General features: G+C 45.2%; 1 protein-coding gene across 5 annotated transcripts in view; it reads right to left on the bottom strand.

The window, feature by feature from the left end:
* LOC121574025 (gamma-aminobutyric acid receptor subunit gamma-2-like) overlaps window positions 1-18483 on the bottom strand; it is a 60197-nt gene extending 41714 nt beyond the window's left edge. For all 5 annotated transcript variants that reach the window (XM_041886545.2, XM_041886544.2, XM_041886542.2 and 2 more), the window contains exons 1-3: window positions 18014-18483; window positions 7929-8071; window positions 4475-4542 (exon numbers count right to left, since the gene is read on the bottom strand). In XM_041886545.2, coding sequence (XP_041742479.2) covers window positions 4475-4542; window positions 7929-8071; window positions 18014-18129 — 327 coding nt within the window. In that variant the 5' untranslated portion in view covers window positions 18130-18483. The remainder of the gene's footprint in view (window positions 1-4474; window positions 4543-7928; window positions 8072-18013) is intronic.
* Between the last annotated feature and the right edge of the window lie 607 nt (window positions 18484-19090).

Raw genomic sequence — 19090 nt, forward strand, 5'->3', positions numbered from 1 at the left:
CATTCTCATGACAGCAGAGGGTTCTCACGGGGTGGTCGCGAGAGTGTCAGGGTAGGTGTCTAGGTGTTTCCGTTGGTGCAACCACGGTGGAAAGTCCAGATGGTACCTCCACGGTGCGCATTCCCCCCGAATACCATGATCTGGCGCACACGTTTTCTATGACACAGGCGACAAAATTACCACCTCATCGGGCGGGGGATTGCGCGATAAACCTTCGGGTAGACGCTGTACCTCCCAGGAGTCATGTGTACCCCCTGTCGCAGGCTGAAACGGAGGCTATGGAAACATACGTCACCAAGTCCCTGGGCCAGGGGTATATACGTCCCTCCACTTCACCCGCCTCCTCGAGTTTCTTCTTTGTGAAGAAGAAAGACGGCGGTCTGCGCCCGTGCATTGATTATCGATCACTGAACAAGGAGACTATAAGATTTAGTTATCCTCTCCCCCTCATTCCTTCAGTGATTGAGTCAATGCATGGGGCGCACTTCTTCACCAAATTAGATCTCAGGAGTGCATACAACCTGGTGCGTGTTCGGGAGGGGGATGAGTGGAAGACAGCATTCAGCACAACCACGGGGCATTATGAATACCTGGTGATGCCCTACGGTTTGATGAATGCTCCATCCGTCTTCCAGTCCTTTGTGAACGAGGTGTTTCGGGACATGCTTGGTTTCGGTGTGGTGGTCTACATCGATGACATCCTGGTGTATTCTGCTACGCGCGCCAAGCATGTGTCCCTGGTTCGCAAAGTGCTGGCCCGACTGTTGGAAAATGACCTTAATGCCAAGGCAGAGAACTGTATGTTTTTCCAGCAGTCCGTCTCCTTCCTTGGATACCGCATTACCACCTCAGGTGTGGAGATGGAGGGAGATCGCATTTCAGCCGTGCGTAATTGGCCGACTCCAACCACGGTTAAGTAGGTGCAGCGCTTCCTTGGCTTCGCCAACTACTTTCGGAGGTTTATCCGGGGCTTTGGCAAAGTCGCAGCTCCCATTACATCCCTGTTGAAGGGTGGGCTGTCCCGGCTCCGCTGGTCTGCTGAGGCTGACCTGGCCTTCAGCAAACAGCGGGGTCTGTTGACCTCAGCCCCGGTACTGGCCCACCCCATTCCATCACTACCGTTTGTAGTGGAGGTGGATGCGTCCGAGGTAAGGATAGGCGCTGTCCTGTCTCAACGCTCGGGCACGCCACCCAAGCTCTGCCCCTGTGCTTTATTCTCAAAGAAGCTCAGCCAGGCGGAGCAGAACTACGACGTTGGTGATCAGGAGCTGTTGGCTGTTGTCCGAGCATTGACCGTGTGGAGGCATTGGCTCGAAGGGGCAAAACACCCTTTCCTCGTCTGGACGGACCACCGTAACCTGGAGTACATCTGGGCAGCGAGGAGGCTGAATCCTCGCCAGGCCAGGTGGGCCCTATTCTTCACCCGGTTTGATTCTACACTGTCATACATTCCGGGTACGAAGAACGTGAAGGCAGACGCACTGTCCCGGCTGTATGACACAGAGGAGAGGCCCAGAGACAACACCCCCATTCTCCCGGCCTCCTGCATTGTGGCGCCGATAGTATGGACGCAAGACGCAGATATAGAGCAGGCATTATGCACAGATCCATCTCCACCTCTGTGTCCAGCAGGGCAGCGGTACGTGCCTGCTCTTATCCGTGATCATCTGATCTACTGGGCACACACGTCACCCTCCTCTGGTCACCCAGGTATCGGCTGTACAGTGCGCTGCCTGACCGGAAAGTGCTGGTGGCCTACCTTGGCTAAGGACGTGAGGGTGTACGTCTCCTCCTGCTCGATGTGCGCCCAGAGTAAGGCACCTAGGCACCTCCCAGCGGGTAAGTTACAACCTTTACCAGTTCCACAATGACCATGGTGTCACCTAAGTGTTGGTTTTTGACTGATCTTCCCCTCTCCCAAGGTAACACCACCATCCTGGTCGTTGTGGACCGCTTTTCCATGTCCTGCTGCCTCCTTCCTCTGCCCGGTCTCCCCACGGCCCTGCAAACTGCGGAGGCCCTGTTTACTGACGTCTTCCGGCACTACGGGGTACCAGAGGATATAGTGTCCGACCAAGGTCCCCAGTTCACATTCAAGTTCTGGAAGGCGTTCATGGAACATCTGGGGGTCTCGGTCAGCCTGACCTCTGATTTCCACCCCGAGTCAAATGGGCAGGTGGAACGGGTAAATCAGGATGTGGGTAGGTTCCTGCGGTCCTACTGCCAGGACCGGCCGGGGGAGTGGCCGGTGTTCTTGCCATGGGCAGAATATGCCCAGAACTCTCTCCGCCACTCCTCTACTAACCTAACGCCATTCCAATGTGTTTTAGGTTACATTTACATTTTAGTCATTTAGCAGACACTCTTATCCAGGTTACCAACCGGTTCTGGCACAGGTGGCACCAGAGCCAGACCGAGGCTCCTGCGGTGGATAACTGGTTTCGGCGCGCGGAGGAGATGTGGGACGTTGCCCACATTCACCTCCAGTGCGCCGTGTGTTGTCAGAAGGCCACGCTGACTGCCACCTCAGTGAGGCCCCGGTCTTCGTACCGGGTGATCGGGTCTGGCTCTCGACCCGGAATCTGCCCCTCCGCCTGCCCTACCGGAAGCTGAGCCCGCGGTTTGTGGGGCCGCTCAAAGTCCTGAGGAGAATTAACGAGGTCACTTATAAGTTATTACTTCCCCCTGATTACCGTAGTAACCCCTCGTTTCATGTGTCTCTCCTCAGGCCGGTGGTGGTTGGACCATTCCAGGAGTCTGAGGTGCGGGAGGTTCCTCCACCTCCTCTGGACATCGAGGGGGCCCCGGCGTACTCTGTCCGTTCCATCCTGGATTCAAGGCGTCAGGTGGGGGGCCTTCAGTACCTCGTGGAGTGGGAGGTGTACAGTCCGGAGGAACGGTGCTGGGTCCCGGTGAGGGATATCCTCGATCCCTCCCTGTTGCCGGATTTCCACCGTCGCCATCCGGCTCGCCCTGCTCCGCGTCCTCCTGGCCGTCACTGAGGCCTGGGTTGGCGCGCTGTTGGAGGGGGGTACTGTCACAACTTCCGCCGAGGCTGCCTCCCCTCTTTGTTCGGGCAGGCTTTGGCGTTCATCGTCACTGGCTTACTAGCTACTGCCGTTCCATATATCATCATTCCATTTGTCTTGTCTTGATAATTACACACACCTGGTTCTTATCCCCTCATTAGTCAGTGTATAAGTGTTCCCTCTGCCCCCCTTGTCCTTGTGGGTGATTGTTTATTCGTGAGAGTAGTGTAGCTCGGTGGAGCTACTCGTACCTTGTTAATGCCGGGGTAGATATTTCCCCTGTGCCTGTTATTGCTGGCGCTACCGTTACCTTGTATTGCCAGGGCAGATTTTCCCCTGTGCCTGTTTCGTTTGTCGCTATCCAGCGCTATTTGTGTACAATGGAATAAACTCTACATTCGGTGATTACCCTCCTGCGCCTGACTCCTATCACACTCATCACAGCCGGCAACGAAAAAGAGAAAGGAAAGGGGGACTCCAAGCTACCTCTTCCTAGTATCTGGCAGAGTGAGTAGTCCTAGTGCATACCATACTATTCACCATCATGCTCATGCTTCGAGACACCCCTGAATCATCAGTCGACCCATAATCCTCTTCTCTGTAGAAAAACTAGCATCCTCACCACAATTTCCTCAACAACAGCCATGTGATTTAATGTGAACGTACCCACAAGACAGATTATATCTAAATGTACAGCAATCAATATGGTCTTCACACATGCATGTGCATGCACACACATAGGCACACTCACATGCAAACAGACACACAACGCACACATACACAGCCTCAAGGTGATTAACAGGAGATCAAACTGCCGCTTAACCCCGTGATGACAGCAACAGAGCTATACTTGTGCTAAGACTCTCTCTGTGGCTTGGTGCTTGCCGATGATGGAGATGAGAGATTGTTGTGCTGAATTACAATGAAATTGGAACCTCAGCAGGGATTTCAGTTACAGTACAATGGGACACAATGGCTGCAGGCTCTTCAAACCATACCCATCCTGCCCTATTTTTACAGCCCAGCTTAACTCCTGTACTCTGTCTACAAATAGCAACAACCATCTTGGAGTTGCTTATTCTGTATGTTTATCTGACAACCATAGCCAAGGAAATGCAACAAAAGCTATGATATTACCTTGAGCAGGAATTAGGCCATATTATCTCAGGTTTGATGTATGCAACAATCCATGGCATGACATGAAAGCAACACAAGCATAACACAATTTTGTAATTCCTTACATAACGCAATTGATCAACATTACGACTTCCATTGTATCTATCTATTTTGAAATGAAGCTTTGTGTGTACATAAACAGACCATGATGTCAAATGTATGGAAAAAGTGCAATGATGAGACAATGAACAAAAACAATTTGCCAGCTACCGAAAGGGAATATTACTGTAGCTTCAGAGTGTAATTTGAGAAGGGACTAATATACTCACCATATTGATAGCATTTACTGGGCCGATACTGTTGACAAACATGTCCGTGTGGATCACGGTTGGTTTGACTGAAAGAAGAAAAAAACAAGTGTAATGATGCACATTCGATGAACGATGGGGTATTCTGTGTTTAGGTTGTTATTGGTGTTATATATGTCTCTGTCTATCTTACAGTGGGGAGAACAAGTATTTGATACACTGCCGATTTTGCAGGTTTTCCTACTTACAAAGCATGTAGAGGTCTGTAATTTTTATCATAGGTACACTTCAACTGTGAGAGACGGAATCTAAAACAACAATCCAGAAAATCACATTGTATGATTTTTAAATAATTAATTTGCATTTTATTGCATGACATAAGTATTTGATCACCTACCAACCAGTAAGAATTCCGGCTCTCACAGACCTGTTAGTTTTTCTTTAAGAAGCCCTCCTGTTCTCCACTCATTACCTATATTAACTGCACCTGTTTGAACTTGTTACCTGTATAAAAGACACCTGTCCACACACTCAATCAAACAGACTCCAACCTCTCCACAATGGCCAAGACCAGAGAGCTGTGTAAGGACATCAGGGATAAAATTGTAGACCTGCACAAGGCTGGGATGGGCTACAGGACAATAGGCAAGCAGCTTGGTGAGAAGGCAACAACTGTTGGCGCAATTATTAGAAAATGGAAGAAGTTCAAGATGACGGTCAATCACCCTCGGCCTGGGGTTCCATGCAAGATTTCACCTCGTGGGGCATCAATGATCATGAGGAAGGTGAGGGATCAGCCCAGAACTACACGGCAGGACCTGGTCAATGACCTGAAGAGAGCTGGGACCCCAGTCTCAAAGAAAACCATTAGTAACACACTACGCCGTCATGGATAAAAATCCTGCAGCGCACGCAAGGTCCCTCTGCTCAAGCCAGCACATGTCCAGGCCCGTCTAAAGTTTGCCAATGACCATCTGGATGATCCAGAGGAGGAATGGGAGAAGGTCATGTGGTCTGATGAGACAAAAATAGAGCTTTTTGGTCTAAACTCCACTCGCCGTGTTTGTAGGAAGAAGAAGGATGAGTACAACCCCAAGAACACCATCCCAACTGTGAAGCATGGAGGTGGAAACATCATTCTTTGGGGATGCTTTTCTGCAAAGGGGACAGGACGACTGCACCGTATTGAGGGGAGGATGGATGGGGCCATGTATCGCGAGATCTTGGCCAACAACCTCCTTCCCTCAGTAAGAGCATTGAAGATGGGTCGTGGCTGGGTATTCCAGCATGACAACGACCCGAAAACACACAGCCAGGGCAACTAAGGAGTGGCTCCGTAAGAAGCATCTCAAGGTCCTGGAGTGGCCTAGCCAGTCTCCAGACCTGAACCCAATAGAAAATCTTTGGAGGGAGCTGAAAGTCCGTATTGCCCAGCGACAGCCCCGAAACCTGAAGGATCTGGAGAAGGTCTGTATGGAGGAGTGGGCCAAAATCCCTGCTGCAGTGTGTGCAAACCTGGTCAAGACCTACAGGAAACGTATGATCTCTGTAATTGCAAACAAAGGTTTCTGTACCAAATATTAAGTTCTGCTTTTCTGATGTATCAAATACGTATGTCATGCAATAAAATGGAAATTAATTACTTAAAAATCATACAATGTGATTTTCTGGATTTTTGTTTTAGATTCCGTCTCTCACAGTTGAAGTGTACCTATGATAAAAATTACAGACCTCTACATGCTTTGTAAGTAGGAAAACCTGCAAAATCGGCAGTGTATCAAATACTTGTTCTCCCCACTGTATGTAAAGGCTAAATAGCTTGTAGTGCTGTAGCAGTTAGTGTGTATGCGTTTGTAATGATGGCATGGTGGAGCTGCTCATGGTGCGCTCTCTCTCTCTAAATATATATAGAGATGTCTTTGAAAAACACAACAAATATGGCGGTATACAAAATTAAATAAAAACATTTTAGAATGATAACATTAATGCAGTTGTATAAACAAACTTCTACTTTCATCATGGGAATACTCATCAAAGGTGCAATGACGTGTAAAACCTAAAGCAAAACAATAAATGAAGCAAACTATCAGTACGTCCATTTGGATGTCCGATTTCATTTCGCTCCAGGATGGCATTACATTATTTCTTGTTTATACCTGCATGCTATGAAGCACACCATTTATTTTCATCCATAATGACAATCCAGCCTGCGCCCTTGTGATATCATAAATCGAGGAAAGGAAAATGTATTTCCCTGTCTATCTCTCTTCTTTGCTCTATTGCTATACATAGACTGCAGCAGCATTAAAATTGAATGAGCTGCAAAATGGACTTCAAAAGAACTGTGGCACAATCTGCAATGAATCCAAATCCCAGTGATTGTAGGAGAAAAAGCGCTCTTGGTTGTTGTTAGCTAATTATAACCCACTGTATCTGTGCAGTGGTGTAAAGTACTTAAATGGATACTTTGGGATTTTGGCAATGAAGCACTTTGTCTACTTCCCCAGAGTCAGATGAACTTGTGGATACCATTTTTATGCCTCTGTGTCCAGTAAGAAGGAAGTTAGAGGTAATTTCACAGGCCAATGCTAACTAGCATTAGCACAATGACTGGAAGTCTATTGGTATGTGCTAGACTTTCTACAGAGGGTTCTACATGGAACCCAAAAGGGATATACCTAGAACCAAAAAGGGTTCTGCATGGAACCAAAAAGGGTTCTGCTATGGGGACAGCCGAAGAACCCTTTTAGAACCCTTTTTTATTAGAGTGTAGATATACTGTAGCTACAGATGTAGGATCTTAATTTGATCACTCTGTTGTCACTGAGAATGTTCCTGCGTTGCAGGAAATGCAGATGAGCTTAATGATTTACACACATTTACTGAACACCTGCACTAACACATGGTTATATTAACATTATTGCACTTTTCTCGTAGACTGATTTTGGTCAGTTAGTAGCCTAACCACCTGATCAAGCAACATTATGGACTAAACATTAAAATCCTGTCGCTGCAGAATAATTTTCCTGCGACGATACGGGTCAAATTAAGATCTTACACCTGTATACGCATTCTCTGTCTGAACATGGGAGCTGAGCACAGCTGCCAGTCAAAGTGAAGGGAGAGAAAGCTCCTTCACTGGGTCTATACTTGGCCCACAGCAGTGACAGACAATGCTAATTGGCCCATGATGCATTACCAGCCCGTCCAGGTTTCACAGCTAACGCTGTCTCTGCATAACAATGCTAGCATGCTGTTTCGTCTACATGAGTCATACTGTGGTGGGCCTACGGTCCTGTAGTCTGAATGGGCTCATTGAAATGAGAGGGCTGTCTCTGATGATGCTAGCAGTGATGATGGTGTCTGCTCATCCCTCATGGCTTGTGTTGACGATGTTGATGAGAATGGAGATTGGTAACGGGGAGGGCGGCCATAGCAGCAGCAGCCAATCAATGTGCAGTGGTATGACACCTACCTCCTATATCTGGTCGAAGTTTGTTATCGTAGCCATCTAGTAGGCTGTTTAGGATGTTGGTGACATCGCTTTCGTACACTTTGGGAGTCAACACCCAGGTTTTGTTGGTCACTTCATCATCATCGTTTTCAGTCTGGATGGAGCTGAGGAGAGAAAAAGGGAACAGAGGAAATATGAATAAATGATTTTTCCATCAGCACTATAAGCAGCGAGGTAAAATGAAAAGAGAGAAAATCAGCACCTATCCACAACATCAGCACAGCAAAGACCACTACATCATGCTAGGCTAAGCTTGCTATGCATTTAGTGTCACGATCGTTTACGAACGAGAAGGACCAAGGCGCAGCGTGATAAGCATACATGTTTATTTAACGAATGAACACGCGACAAAACAACAAATGAAACGTTAAGTCCAAGGTAACACACAAACATACCTTACACGGAACAAGATCCCACAACTAACTTGTGCCAAAAGGCTGCCTAAGTATGGTCCCCAATCAGAGACAACGAGCTACAGCTGCCTCTGATTGGGAACCACCCCGGCCAACATAGATCTACACATCATAGATTCTATAACAATGAACAAACACAACACGGAATATACCCATCCTGACTCAACAAATAAACGTCCCTTGAGTCAGGGCGTGACAGTAACCCCCCCAAAGGTGCAGACTCCGACAGCGCCACATAAACATAACAGGGTAGGGGCCGGGTGGGCATTCCGCCTCGGCGGCGGATCCGGCTCCGGGTGTGACCACCACTTACTCTCCACCCCCCCGTTGCGCCCCTGGTCTGGTCTGGACCTCGGCGCGCTGCTTCCCCTCTCCTTCCTCCCACGAAGTACCAAGCCCTGTCTGGACCCTGGTGTGGGAGACCCCGAACCTGGAGAGGGGCTGACGTCTGGGTCTGGACTGGAACCGCTGACTGGAGCTGGACCCGACGACGGTGGATCGAACTGCTCTGGCTCCGGGGTGGAGCCGCTGACCGGAACTGGATCATGCATCGGTGGAGCGGACTGCTCTGGCTCCGGAGTGGAGTCGCTGACCGGAGCTGGACTGGACCCCGGTGGAGCGGATTGCTCTGGTTCCGGAGTGGAGCAGCTGACCGGTGCCGGACCAGGCACCGGTGGAACAGGCACGGGCCGTGCCGGACTGGACACACACACCACTGGCTTGGTGCGGGGAGCAGGAACGGGCCGGACTGGGCTGACGACGCGCACCGCTGGCTTTGTGCGGGGAGCAGGAACGGGCTGTACCGGACTGGCGACGCGCACCACTGGCCTGGTGCGGGGAGCAGGAACGGGCCAGACTGGGCTGACGACGCGCACCACTGGCTTGGTGCGGGGAGCAGGAACGGGCCGTACCGGACTGGCGACGCGCACCGGTGCGGGGAGCAGGAACAGGCCGGGCCGGCGACGCGCACCACTGGCTTGGTGCACGGGGCAGGAACAGGCCGGGCCGGGCTGGCGACGTGCACCACTGACTTGGTGCGAGGGACAGGAACAGGCCGGACCGGGCTGGCGATGCGCACCACTGGCTTGATGCGAGGAGCAGGAACGGGCCGAACCGTACTGGGAACACCCACCACTGGCTTAGTGCGGGAATCAGGAACGGGCCGGACCGGACTGGCGACACGCACCACTTGATTGGTGCGAGGAGCGGGACTGGGTTCCTTCATTAACCCCCGCTCCTTCTGCTGCCTAACCAGCTCCTCTCGCCGTGCCTCTACACTTTCCTTCTGTTCCCTCTGAACCAATGACCCCCTTAATCTGGCGGCCTCCTCTGCTAAACGGCTGAACCGCTCTATTGCGGCCTCCTGCTGCCTCGTCGTCCACGGCGTGAGCCCCCCCCTAAAATTTTTTGGGGCTTGTCTCTCCCCCGTGATCATGGCCTCCATCCCTCTTGCCAGACTCTCGCTCATCTCCTCCCAAGTCCATCCTCTCTCCTCGTCACGCTGCTTGATCCAGGATTGGTGGGATCTTCTGTCAGGATCGTTTACGGACGAGACGGACCAAGGCGCAGCGTGATATGCATTCATGTTTATTGACGACTAAACACACGACAAAACAATAAACGAAACGTGAAGTCCAAGGTAGACAAATAACATACCTCACACGGAACAAGATCCCACACCCCACTAGTGCCAACAGGCAACCAAGGTATGGTCCCCAATCAGAGACAACGAGCTACAGCTGCCTCTGATTGGGAACCACCCTGGCCAACATAGATCTAAACGATCTAGAAACTAACCTAGACAAACCCAACACATAAAATACACACCCTGACTCAACAAATACAAGTCCCTAGAGTCAGGGCGTGACATTTAGGCTCCATTCTTACAAATGTGCACTTTCCTCTGGTTGAAATTAAAGGACAAGCCAGAAACTGGATAAAAGGGCAAAACTCCTGCTGTTTGCCACTGATCTCTATGTGTTGCCCTACATGAAAGTTCTCACAAACTGACACCAGTCCCAAAGTGCAGCTGGAACTGAGGATAACGGCAATGAATAGTGCCATAGTCCCCAAAAACACAGTTAGGAGAGAAACACGGCGAGAGAACATTCTGTTACCAAAACCCTTTCATAAAACAGTTGGTAGAGCATGGCGCTTGCAACGCCAGGGTTGTGGGTTCGTTTCCCATGGGGGACCTGTAAGTCGCTCTGGATAAGAGCGTCTGCTAAATGACTAAAATGTAAAAATGTAAGAAATGCAAGGTACAAACAGTTGCTCTGTTGTTCCATTTCTGAGATTTTGTAAAGACAACCAAGAGTGCCATAGTCCCCAAAAACCCAATTAGGAGAGAAACATGGGGAGAAAACATTATGGTTACCCAAACCCTTTCACAAAACACTGAAGAAATGCAAGCTACAAACAGTGTATGTTCCATTTGTGAGATTTTGTAAAAGGAATCTTTGGTTCTCTTCACTCTTTTCAGTGCTCAAGCAGAAGGGTCAGTATTGTGAGTTGGCTCACCTCTGTAAAACGTCTCAATGCATTAAGACGTCTCAACAATCCCAATAAATGTTTGCTTCACTCAGCCAAGAGTCAGCTAACTGAATTACATGCTGAATAAAAGGTGTTTTGCAATGGGTCTGGAATATTGAGGCTGGAGACGTGCATACACTAATAATGGTGCATTGGAGTGCACCACAGATGAGCTTGATCTAGAAGTGCTAACGGCAACAAACTGCCATGAAGTGTGTGATCAGCCTAGCAAACACAGATTGTGGGCTCTGGGAGGTTGTTACTGCCAACGGCACAATACAATGGAATATGAAGGATTTCCATTGTATCAAAACTCACAGCTCTAGAGCTCACCCCAACTCAGTACCCATGGAATCTGAGGGATATATAATAAAACAACCTTGAGAACAGCCAGCCACCGAAAGCCCTTTGAGCAGAGAGAGGCTTTTGAGCTTGGAATAATGTTTAGCAAAAACAAAAGAAAACAGCACATATCTCTAATGGCTTTTTCATGCACTTAGGTATGGTGCAGGATATCGTGTTTTGACTACCAGTCTTCCTCAGGCAGCATTAAGTGCTCTATATTCCTATATGGGGGCACCACCCTCACATTAAAACTTCATAGACGGATTCAGGACAGCTTGGATCTTTTTGGGCTACCTTGGACACTGTAAATGGATCTGATTCTAATCATAGAACTAGAATGTACATTGAAATAGAATGAACATTTTAGTTATGTGGTTTTAATCTACTACAGAGTTGATTGAGCCAATAGCATTCAAGTGCTGTTCCTAGGTTTTAACAGAACTCTGTACTGTCAATGGAAATCCTCCAGAGGTGGCTGGATGAAAGAGAAATCTGAAGACAGATCTGAAGTATCAGTGGTTCATTTGGTAAAGGGAGGCCCATAAATATGTCCAAGCTAGAGTGTGATGCTGGAGTGCACTGGAGTACAGTAATGTTATTGTAGCTACCTCCATTGAGAAGGGCCTAGCTAACCACAAGAGGACTGTTTCCTATACTCAAATGTTTAAATTGTCCTTTACGGTGGTTGCATCATGTGAAAACTGTTATCAGATGAAAAGAGAACTCAAATGTCAGCATGTGAAACATGGTCTTCAGGAAACCAATTGGGATGTATTTAAAAATGAAGGTTACATGAGTACTGTTAAATATGCTGTCTGATTAAATGTTTATCAAAACCAATAATTAATCAAATACAAATATACATTTAAGACCCCCAAATCAGTGACTAAACCATCATTTCAAATGTTACAAAAAAGGCTGTGATGATTTGATGTATACTTAAAATGGTCTCTTGAGCATAATATTATCACGTGCAAAAATCACTGCTTCCCTGTTGATAGTATGTCACGTTTCCGTAAGCTATCATTCCCTGTGTTTGTGATTGTGGCTAACGCTGGCACGGCCCCTCCGAACTCTCTTCCCATGCAGCCAACCACACACAAGACACCAGGCAATCACTAGTCACCATTCTTACAATCATTACACCTAATGAAGACTCATTATGCTAGCTAGCAAAATCTTAATGAAAGACAATAACACAGACTGCCTTAATGGAGGACCTCACACCATTTTGCTTGATATTGCCATAGTGAAGGCACTAAGATATCCCTGGTGGAACAAGATGAAAATGCCTATGTATGTTCATTTCATGGAGGGTGAGATTGCAGTTTAGCTGAGATTTTGTAAAATGGCCTCCCTCTCGGTGCCCTGTCCTGAGGATGCAGAGCTTTTAGCAACATATCAACTGACCTGTGGTGGCCTGGTACTCCCTAATTAGCTCACCTCTTGCAGCAGCGATATTCGTGGACTCGGATAAGCCTAATTAAATGGAATCAGACAGATTAGAAAGGATCGTTTAAGAGGCGCAATACACTTTTTCCATCAATTAAAAAGTGAAAAAGAGATGTTCTCAATGAGACTAACCTGGACAAATAAAGGTTAAATAAATTAACAAATAATGATACAAATAAAACTCAGGGCAGATTAGGCCAATTTGAGAGGCACAAGACTATTGGTTTAATTTGTATCAACAGTTCAGAAAAAAGGACCTGTAGGCATACACACAGCTTTATGAGGGAAAGAGGGTGCCCTGTCTCTTTACAACTAGCTAGTATAAGATGGCAAATCACAGTCAAAATCCAATAACACACAGAAGCTCAGTCCCTCCAGGATGTCTCTGGGATTTTTTGTGATATTTGCAGGCAAAAAGGTTTGATTTTGCTGCGGCAATTCAGACATTTTGCATGGAAATATGCTATGATTTTGTCCAATTTTGTCGTGGAAATGCACTGATGAAGGAAAATGTTTGTTGACGTGTGGCTTGATTGAACCATGCTACGCGGTAAATTTGCTGTGATTGGTTGAAATTGCAAGCCCTCTTTTTGTACTGCGGTGATGGGTCAGTTTTATGCGATAATATTGTGACTATTTTACTTTTCTATGCGGAAATAGTGCGGTGATTGGTCAAATTTGCAAGCCCTCCCATAATATGCAGGGAATTTAGCCCAAAGAAATGTGATCGCAGAATCGCAGAATCCTGGAAGCACTGAAAGCTGATTGATTAAAACAGAGCAGTTAAATTGAAAGATGGGACTACGTAGGCCTACTGTAATTCTTGACACATTAAGTGTCATGCAGGTGGGAATTTAAGGAAGCAGGTTATATAAATACTTTTTCACAGCATGTATTATCCTCAGTATACCAACTACAGTAGGCTTATGCCATGTGCCCTTTGGAAATAAACTTGCTTTTTAGGATTAAGAATAGGCCAAGCGGTCCATATCCAGTGTGTCTTTCAGGATAATTGGAAATCACTACCTGCAGGCTAACACAGCAGTGGCCATCCTGAGATACCACACAGTCAGCGGTATCTTATGCACCAGGTAAATGAAGTGTCTAATGTAAAAGTGCATATAAATCCCTGTGGTCCTACTTCAGTATTATTGTAATACTGACTGGAGGGTCCTGGCTACATGTGTTTTCAGTTCAACATTGAGACCCAGATCCCAGTTGTATCCCAGAATCTAAAATTGCTCTCACATTTACCCCATGAGTAACTGAGATGACAAACTCTGGGTCACGGCAGAGAAGTACGGTACCCTCAGGTTTTACCAATGCTTCTTCACATTCAAATGCTTTCAACTAGGGAGAGAGAAGCTTTATCTCTTCATATTTTGTGAACAATTGTAACAATGTGTTCTCAAAATAATGCAGACATACCCAAAGCCCATAAATAGATGTGCATGGACAAACCTACAAGCATTTCTCTCTCCAATCCCTTCCATCAAAGCAAACAGAAAGGGCCAGCCACTTCATTCATTAAAGTTATGCCCGGTAGAGACATGCGACACCTGTAGGTCATAGTAACATGGACATTCTGAGGGATCACACTATAGATGCAGTTTGTCTGACATATTGGTTGTGCAATAACAACAGATGCTATGATCAGGGCCAGTTTAACCCAATGGGCAACATGGGCTCCAACCCAGGGCATTGCTTCTGGCATGCCATACAGTGACTTACTTGATTTAAGCTCTTGGCTCCTATAAGCCGTTGACAAATGTCCCCAATATGCTATACTGTAGTTGTGTACTGTTGTCATCTTTGACAAAAGGCTATTCAACCTGTCCAACATACATCCAACATTGTTGACTATGTCAAGTGAGATGAAAGAGAGTATACAATGAGAGGACACATTGAGAGGGGCAAATGAACAATAGACATTTGTGGTGTGGTGGGTCTGCTATAGGTAAACTGTTTGACAGTAGCGCCATGCTGAGTTTTGCTGTACTGGAGCTCTGACTTGACCATCTAGTACATGTTGTAGGTACAGTATGATTGTCTGAAAAGGTTGCATAATGTATCAAACACTACAAATTTCTTTGATAAGGCACACCAATGTGATACAGCTTAATAAATACTACACATTTCTTTGATAAGACACACCAATGTGATACAGCTTAATAAACACTACACATTTCTTTGATAAGACACACCAATGTGATACAGCTTAATAAACACTACACCTTTCTTTGATAAGACACACCAATGTGATACAGCTTAATAAACACTACACATTTCTTTGATAAGACACGCCAACGTGATACAGCTTAATAAACACTACACATTTCTTTGATAAGACACGCCAACGTGATACAGCTTAATAAACACTACACATTTATTTGATAAGGCACACCAATGTGATACAGCTTAATAAACACTACACATTTATTTGATAAGGCACACCAATGTGATACAGCTTAATAAACACTACACATTTCTTTGATAAGACACGCCAACGTGATACAGCTTAATAAATACTACACATTTCTTTGATAAGACACACCAATGTGATACAGCTTAATAAACACTAAACATTTCTTTGATAAGACATGCCAATGTGATACAGCTTAATAAACACTACACATTTCTTTGATAAGACACACCAATGTGATACAGCTTAATAAACACTACACATTTCTTTGATAAGACATGCCAATGTGATACAGCTTAATAAACACTATACATTTCTTTGATAAGACACGCCGATACAGCTTAATAAACACTACACATTTCTTTGATAAGACACACCAATGTGATACAGCTTAATAAACACTACACATTTCTTTGATAAAACACACCAATGTGATACAGCTTAATAAACACTACACATTTCTTTGATAAGGCACACCAACGTGATACAGCTTAATAAACACTACACATTTATTTGATAAGGCACACCAATGTGATACAGCTTAATAAACACTACACATTTATTTGATAAGGCACACCAATGTGATACAGCTTAATAAACACTACACATTTCTTTGATAAGACACGCCAATGTGATACAGCTTAATAAACACTACACATTTCTTTGATAAGACACGCCAATGTGATACAGCTTAATAAACACTACACATTTCTTTGATAAGGCACACCAATGTGATACAGCTTAATACACCTATGCCTATTATTTTATATGCCTCTGGCCTAGGGCCCACCTTAATCCAGCACTGTCTGGGCATGGCTTAATAATCATATTGTGATAATCCACTCAACACAGATTACCTGACCCGTGATGATCTATTGACCTTTTGAAATCAGAGACGTCACAACACAAGATGCCTGGGTGGGGTGGGGTCCAAGGGAGGGCCACTAGGCTACAGGTAGTGTCTCATTCTGACAGTACTTTGTGCTGGCAAGGCCTTGGCACTTCCTGGGTTTACAGATACTTCCTGGGGATTACATCAGAGGGCACATGTTTCCCCTGGGTGCCGGTGCTACCAACAGTGAACTATAGGTGGGCATGGCCCAGTATACTGTAAACCAAATAGTTGGAGTGGAAGTATGTTATTGTTATGAGTATGTTATTGTTATGAGTATGTTATTGTTATGATAATGTTATTGTTATGAGTATCTTATTGTTATGAGTATCTTATTGTTATGAGTATCTTATTGTTACTAACAGTGGTTTCATAGGTCATACTCGTGTAAAAAAAAATATTGAAGTTCAAATAGCTAGTAAGGAAATTGTAGTAACAACTACACCCCTCAAATAAATGTGTCAAAATAAATTCCCTATGCCATTTGTAGGGACAGGCCAAACCTTACGTTGTACCTAGCCTTGACAGCCTATACAGTATTGCTCTTTCACAGGTGCCTATGGATGTATTATGTAAGTATTCCTCCTAGAATTGACTGACTAACTAGAATGCACCTTTATGGTGTCTGTCTTTGATAAACATGAGCTGCAATCAAGGTGTTCATTACATTTCATGCATCTATTTAACATTTTCATGTGATCTGTGATATGATATAACCAAAGGTCCCAGATGCATATGAAAATCCTACTGTGCATTTCTGAATTCTTAACCACAGAATCCTATTAAATTAGGCTTCAATCACGTTAAAGGCTGAAATATGTGTGAATACAATTGCACACACAGTGCACACATTTTAATCTAGGCCAGAGAGCTCCATGGTCGCATTTTCTACGATGGTAATTGAATGAACACTGATCTATCACCCTCCATTTTTCACCCTCAGGCAGCATATAAGACGGAAGCGATGTGAGCCCTTAAACCATCTGCTTCCTTCTCAAGTGTTCATATTTTCTTGCTGCAATGGCTGCCTTTTCGTGACAAGTCAATTGAGCATTTTCTTTCTACAGATTCGGGAGTTAGCAGTGACTCAGTATAATATTCTCAAACGTTAAGACATCAAGATGGTTGCATTCAAGAGAGATAGTCCATATGATTTCCCCATATTGTTGCCTTTACAATTGCACTGCTTCTGTAAATATAAAAGTCTGCCATTTTGAAATGTCGTGATTTAGATATAGGAATCAAAAATTACTTTTGAAGAATCATGATTATAATGGCTAAGGGGGGCTACATATGAGACCAGTGGCTTTTTCATTGAAGTTCTACAGGAAGTACACAGTCCATCACCTTAAAAACATTCTGGAATGATGATGCTTTGGATCTTGGAATATAAGGAACATGCGTCAATAGACTATGTCTTCACCAGGTCTTCACATATCCAATTAGGGTATACAATAAATACAAAGAGTAGCTTACATTTGCAATTCTTCAATACATATATATGGTAGGCTATATTATACATATTTGCTCATGACATTGACTTCAAATATTATTCAGATCTGAATAGCTTTGCCCAGTAGCCCACAGAACCGTTATTATATTCATTGTACAGCGAATACACCCGTGGAAATAATGGACATCCTGCAGAACCTCACAAAAAAACGACTATCTGTTGGAAGCATTACAGTGAATGCCCCGATGGAGCCAATAATATATATCCAACCTGTTAACATACCGTTACAATGTGTGAAAACATTGGTTGACATGTAGCCTAACTAAACGAGTCCTGGTTCTGTAACAAGCCACTCTAAGAAGCGACAGTGTTTTATCATGTCTGAGAGAAAGCATAAGACGAAGATTCGAGGAAACATAATATATTGAAATAACTGGGCTGGGCTCTCATTCTAGTAAGCATAAAAAATATATTCGCCCGGCCATACATGTATCTGGCGACTGCACTTTAATAAAAGCCTCGTATGTTTCCGCTTACCTTGTAGGAAAATTAGCGAATAAAAACACCCAGAGAAATAGCTTTAGAGGGAAGGAAGCCTTCTCCATCGCTGTCGAGCATTTAGATGCTACATTTGGAGGAGCCATTTTCACCATCTTCTTTTCCTCTTTATTGCAGATGGACGGGTCCCCTTATTTATTGCAGATGGACGGGTCCCCTTATTTACTGTCTATACTCACTGTGATACATTACGCAAATAGCATAAGCGGCTCGCGTTAGCATTCGGTTCGGAAAATGTAGACCTGCTGCAGTGTTGAGGAAAACGGACACACAACTGATTGAATCGAAGCAAGCTTCACCGATCTTACGAAATAATAGTAAAACTACATAAATACAGCGGCTCCGGAATAGCTTAATATCCAGAAACGGAGAAATATATTGAATCGTCAGTCTGAATGTAGATTAACTCTGGGGTCAAAGAGGAACGGATGCACGTTGCTGCAGCACAGATCTACACATGCGTGGTTTCATCGCGCGGAAGCAGAGCTGTGAAGAGATGACAATAAACCTTAGCTTGCTACTATCCTTAAAAATGCACCCTAAATCGTTTTGAGTGTTATTTTCGTATGCTAGAAATGCCTCATAAGATGTTGAAAGAGAGAGTTGGTTTGGCAGGTTTGAGCGTGCAACGGACGTGTATTCAATTGGGTGCTACTAAATAGATCCAGCAAACAGAATTATACTATAGCTAAATCTTTCACATTGTAAACAATTGAAACAATATATATTTCACTGAGCTGAAAGATGTAATCTAGGCTATAGCCTACGCGACTCGTCGCCACCATGGACAGATCCCCTACGGTTTTGCTTTCAGCACCCTGGACAGCTCCCCCCACAGTGTTTTTTGCAAATGGATTTCCATAGGAAAGAAAATAAATGACACGTTTTAATTGTCAATGTGCTTGATACAGGCTACATTCTTAGAAAAAAGGTGCAATGTAGAAGCTAAAAGTGTTCTTTGGTTGTTCCTATATGAGAACCCTTTGAATAATCCTTGTTGGTTCCAAGTAGAGCCCTTTTGATTACAAGTAGAACCCTTTTGGATTCCATGTTCTA

Source organism: Coregonus clupeaformis, chromosome 9, assembly GCF_020615455.1.
Source record: "Coregonus clupeaformis isolate EN_2021a chromosome 9, ASM2061545v1, whole genome shotgun sequence".
Taxonomy (NCBI): domain Eukaryota; kingdom Metazoa; phylum Chordata; class Actinopteri; order Salmoniformes; family Salmonidae; genus Coregonus; species Coregonus clupeaformis.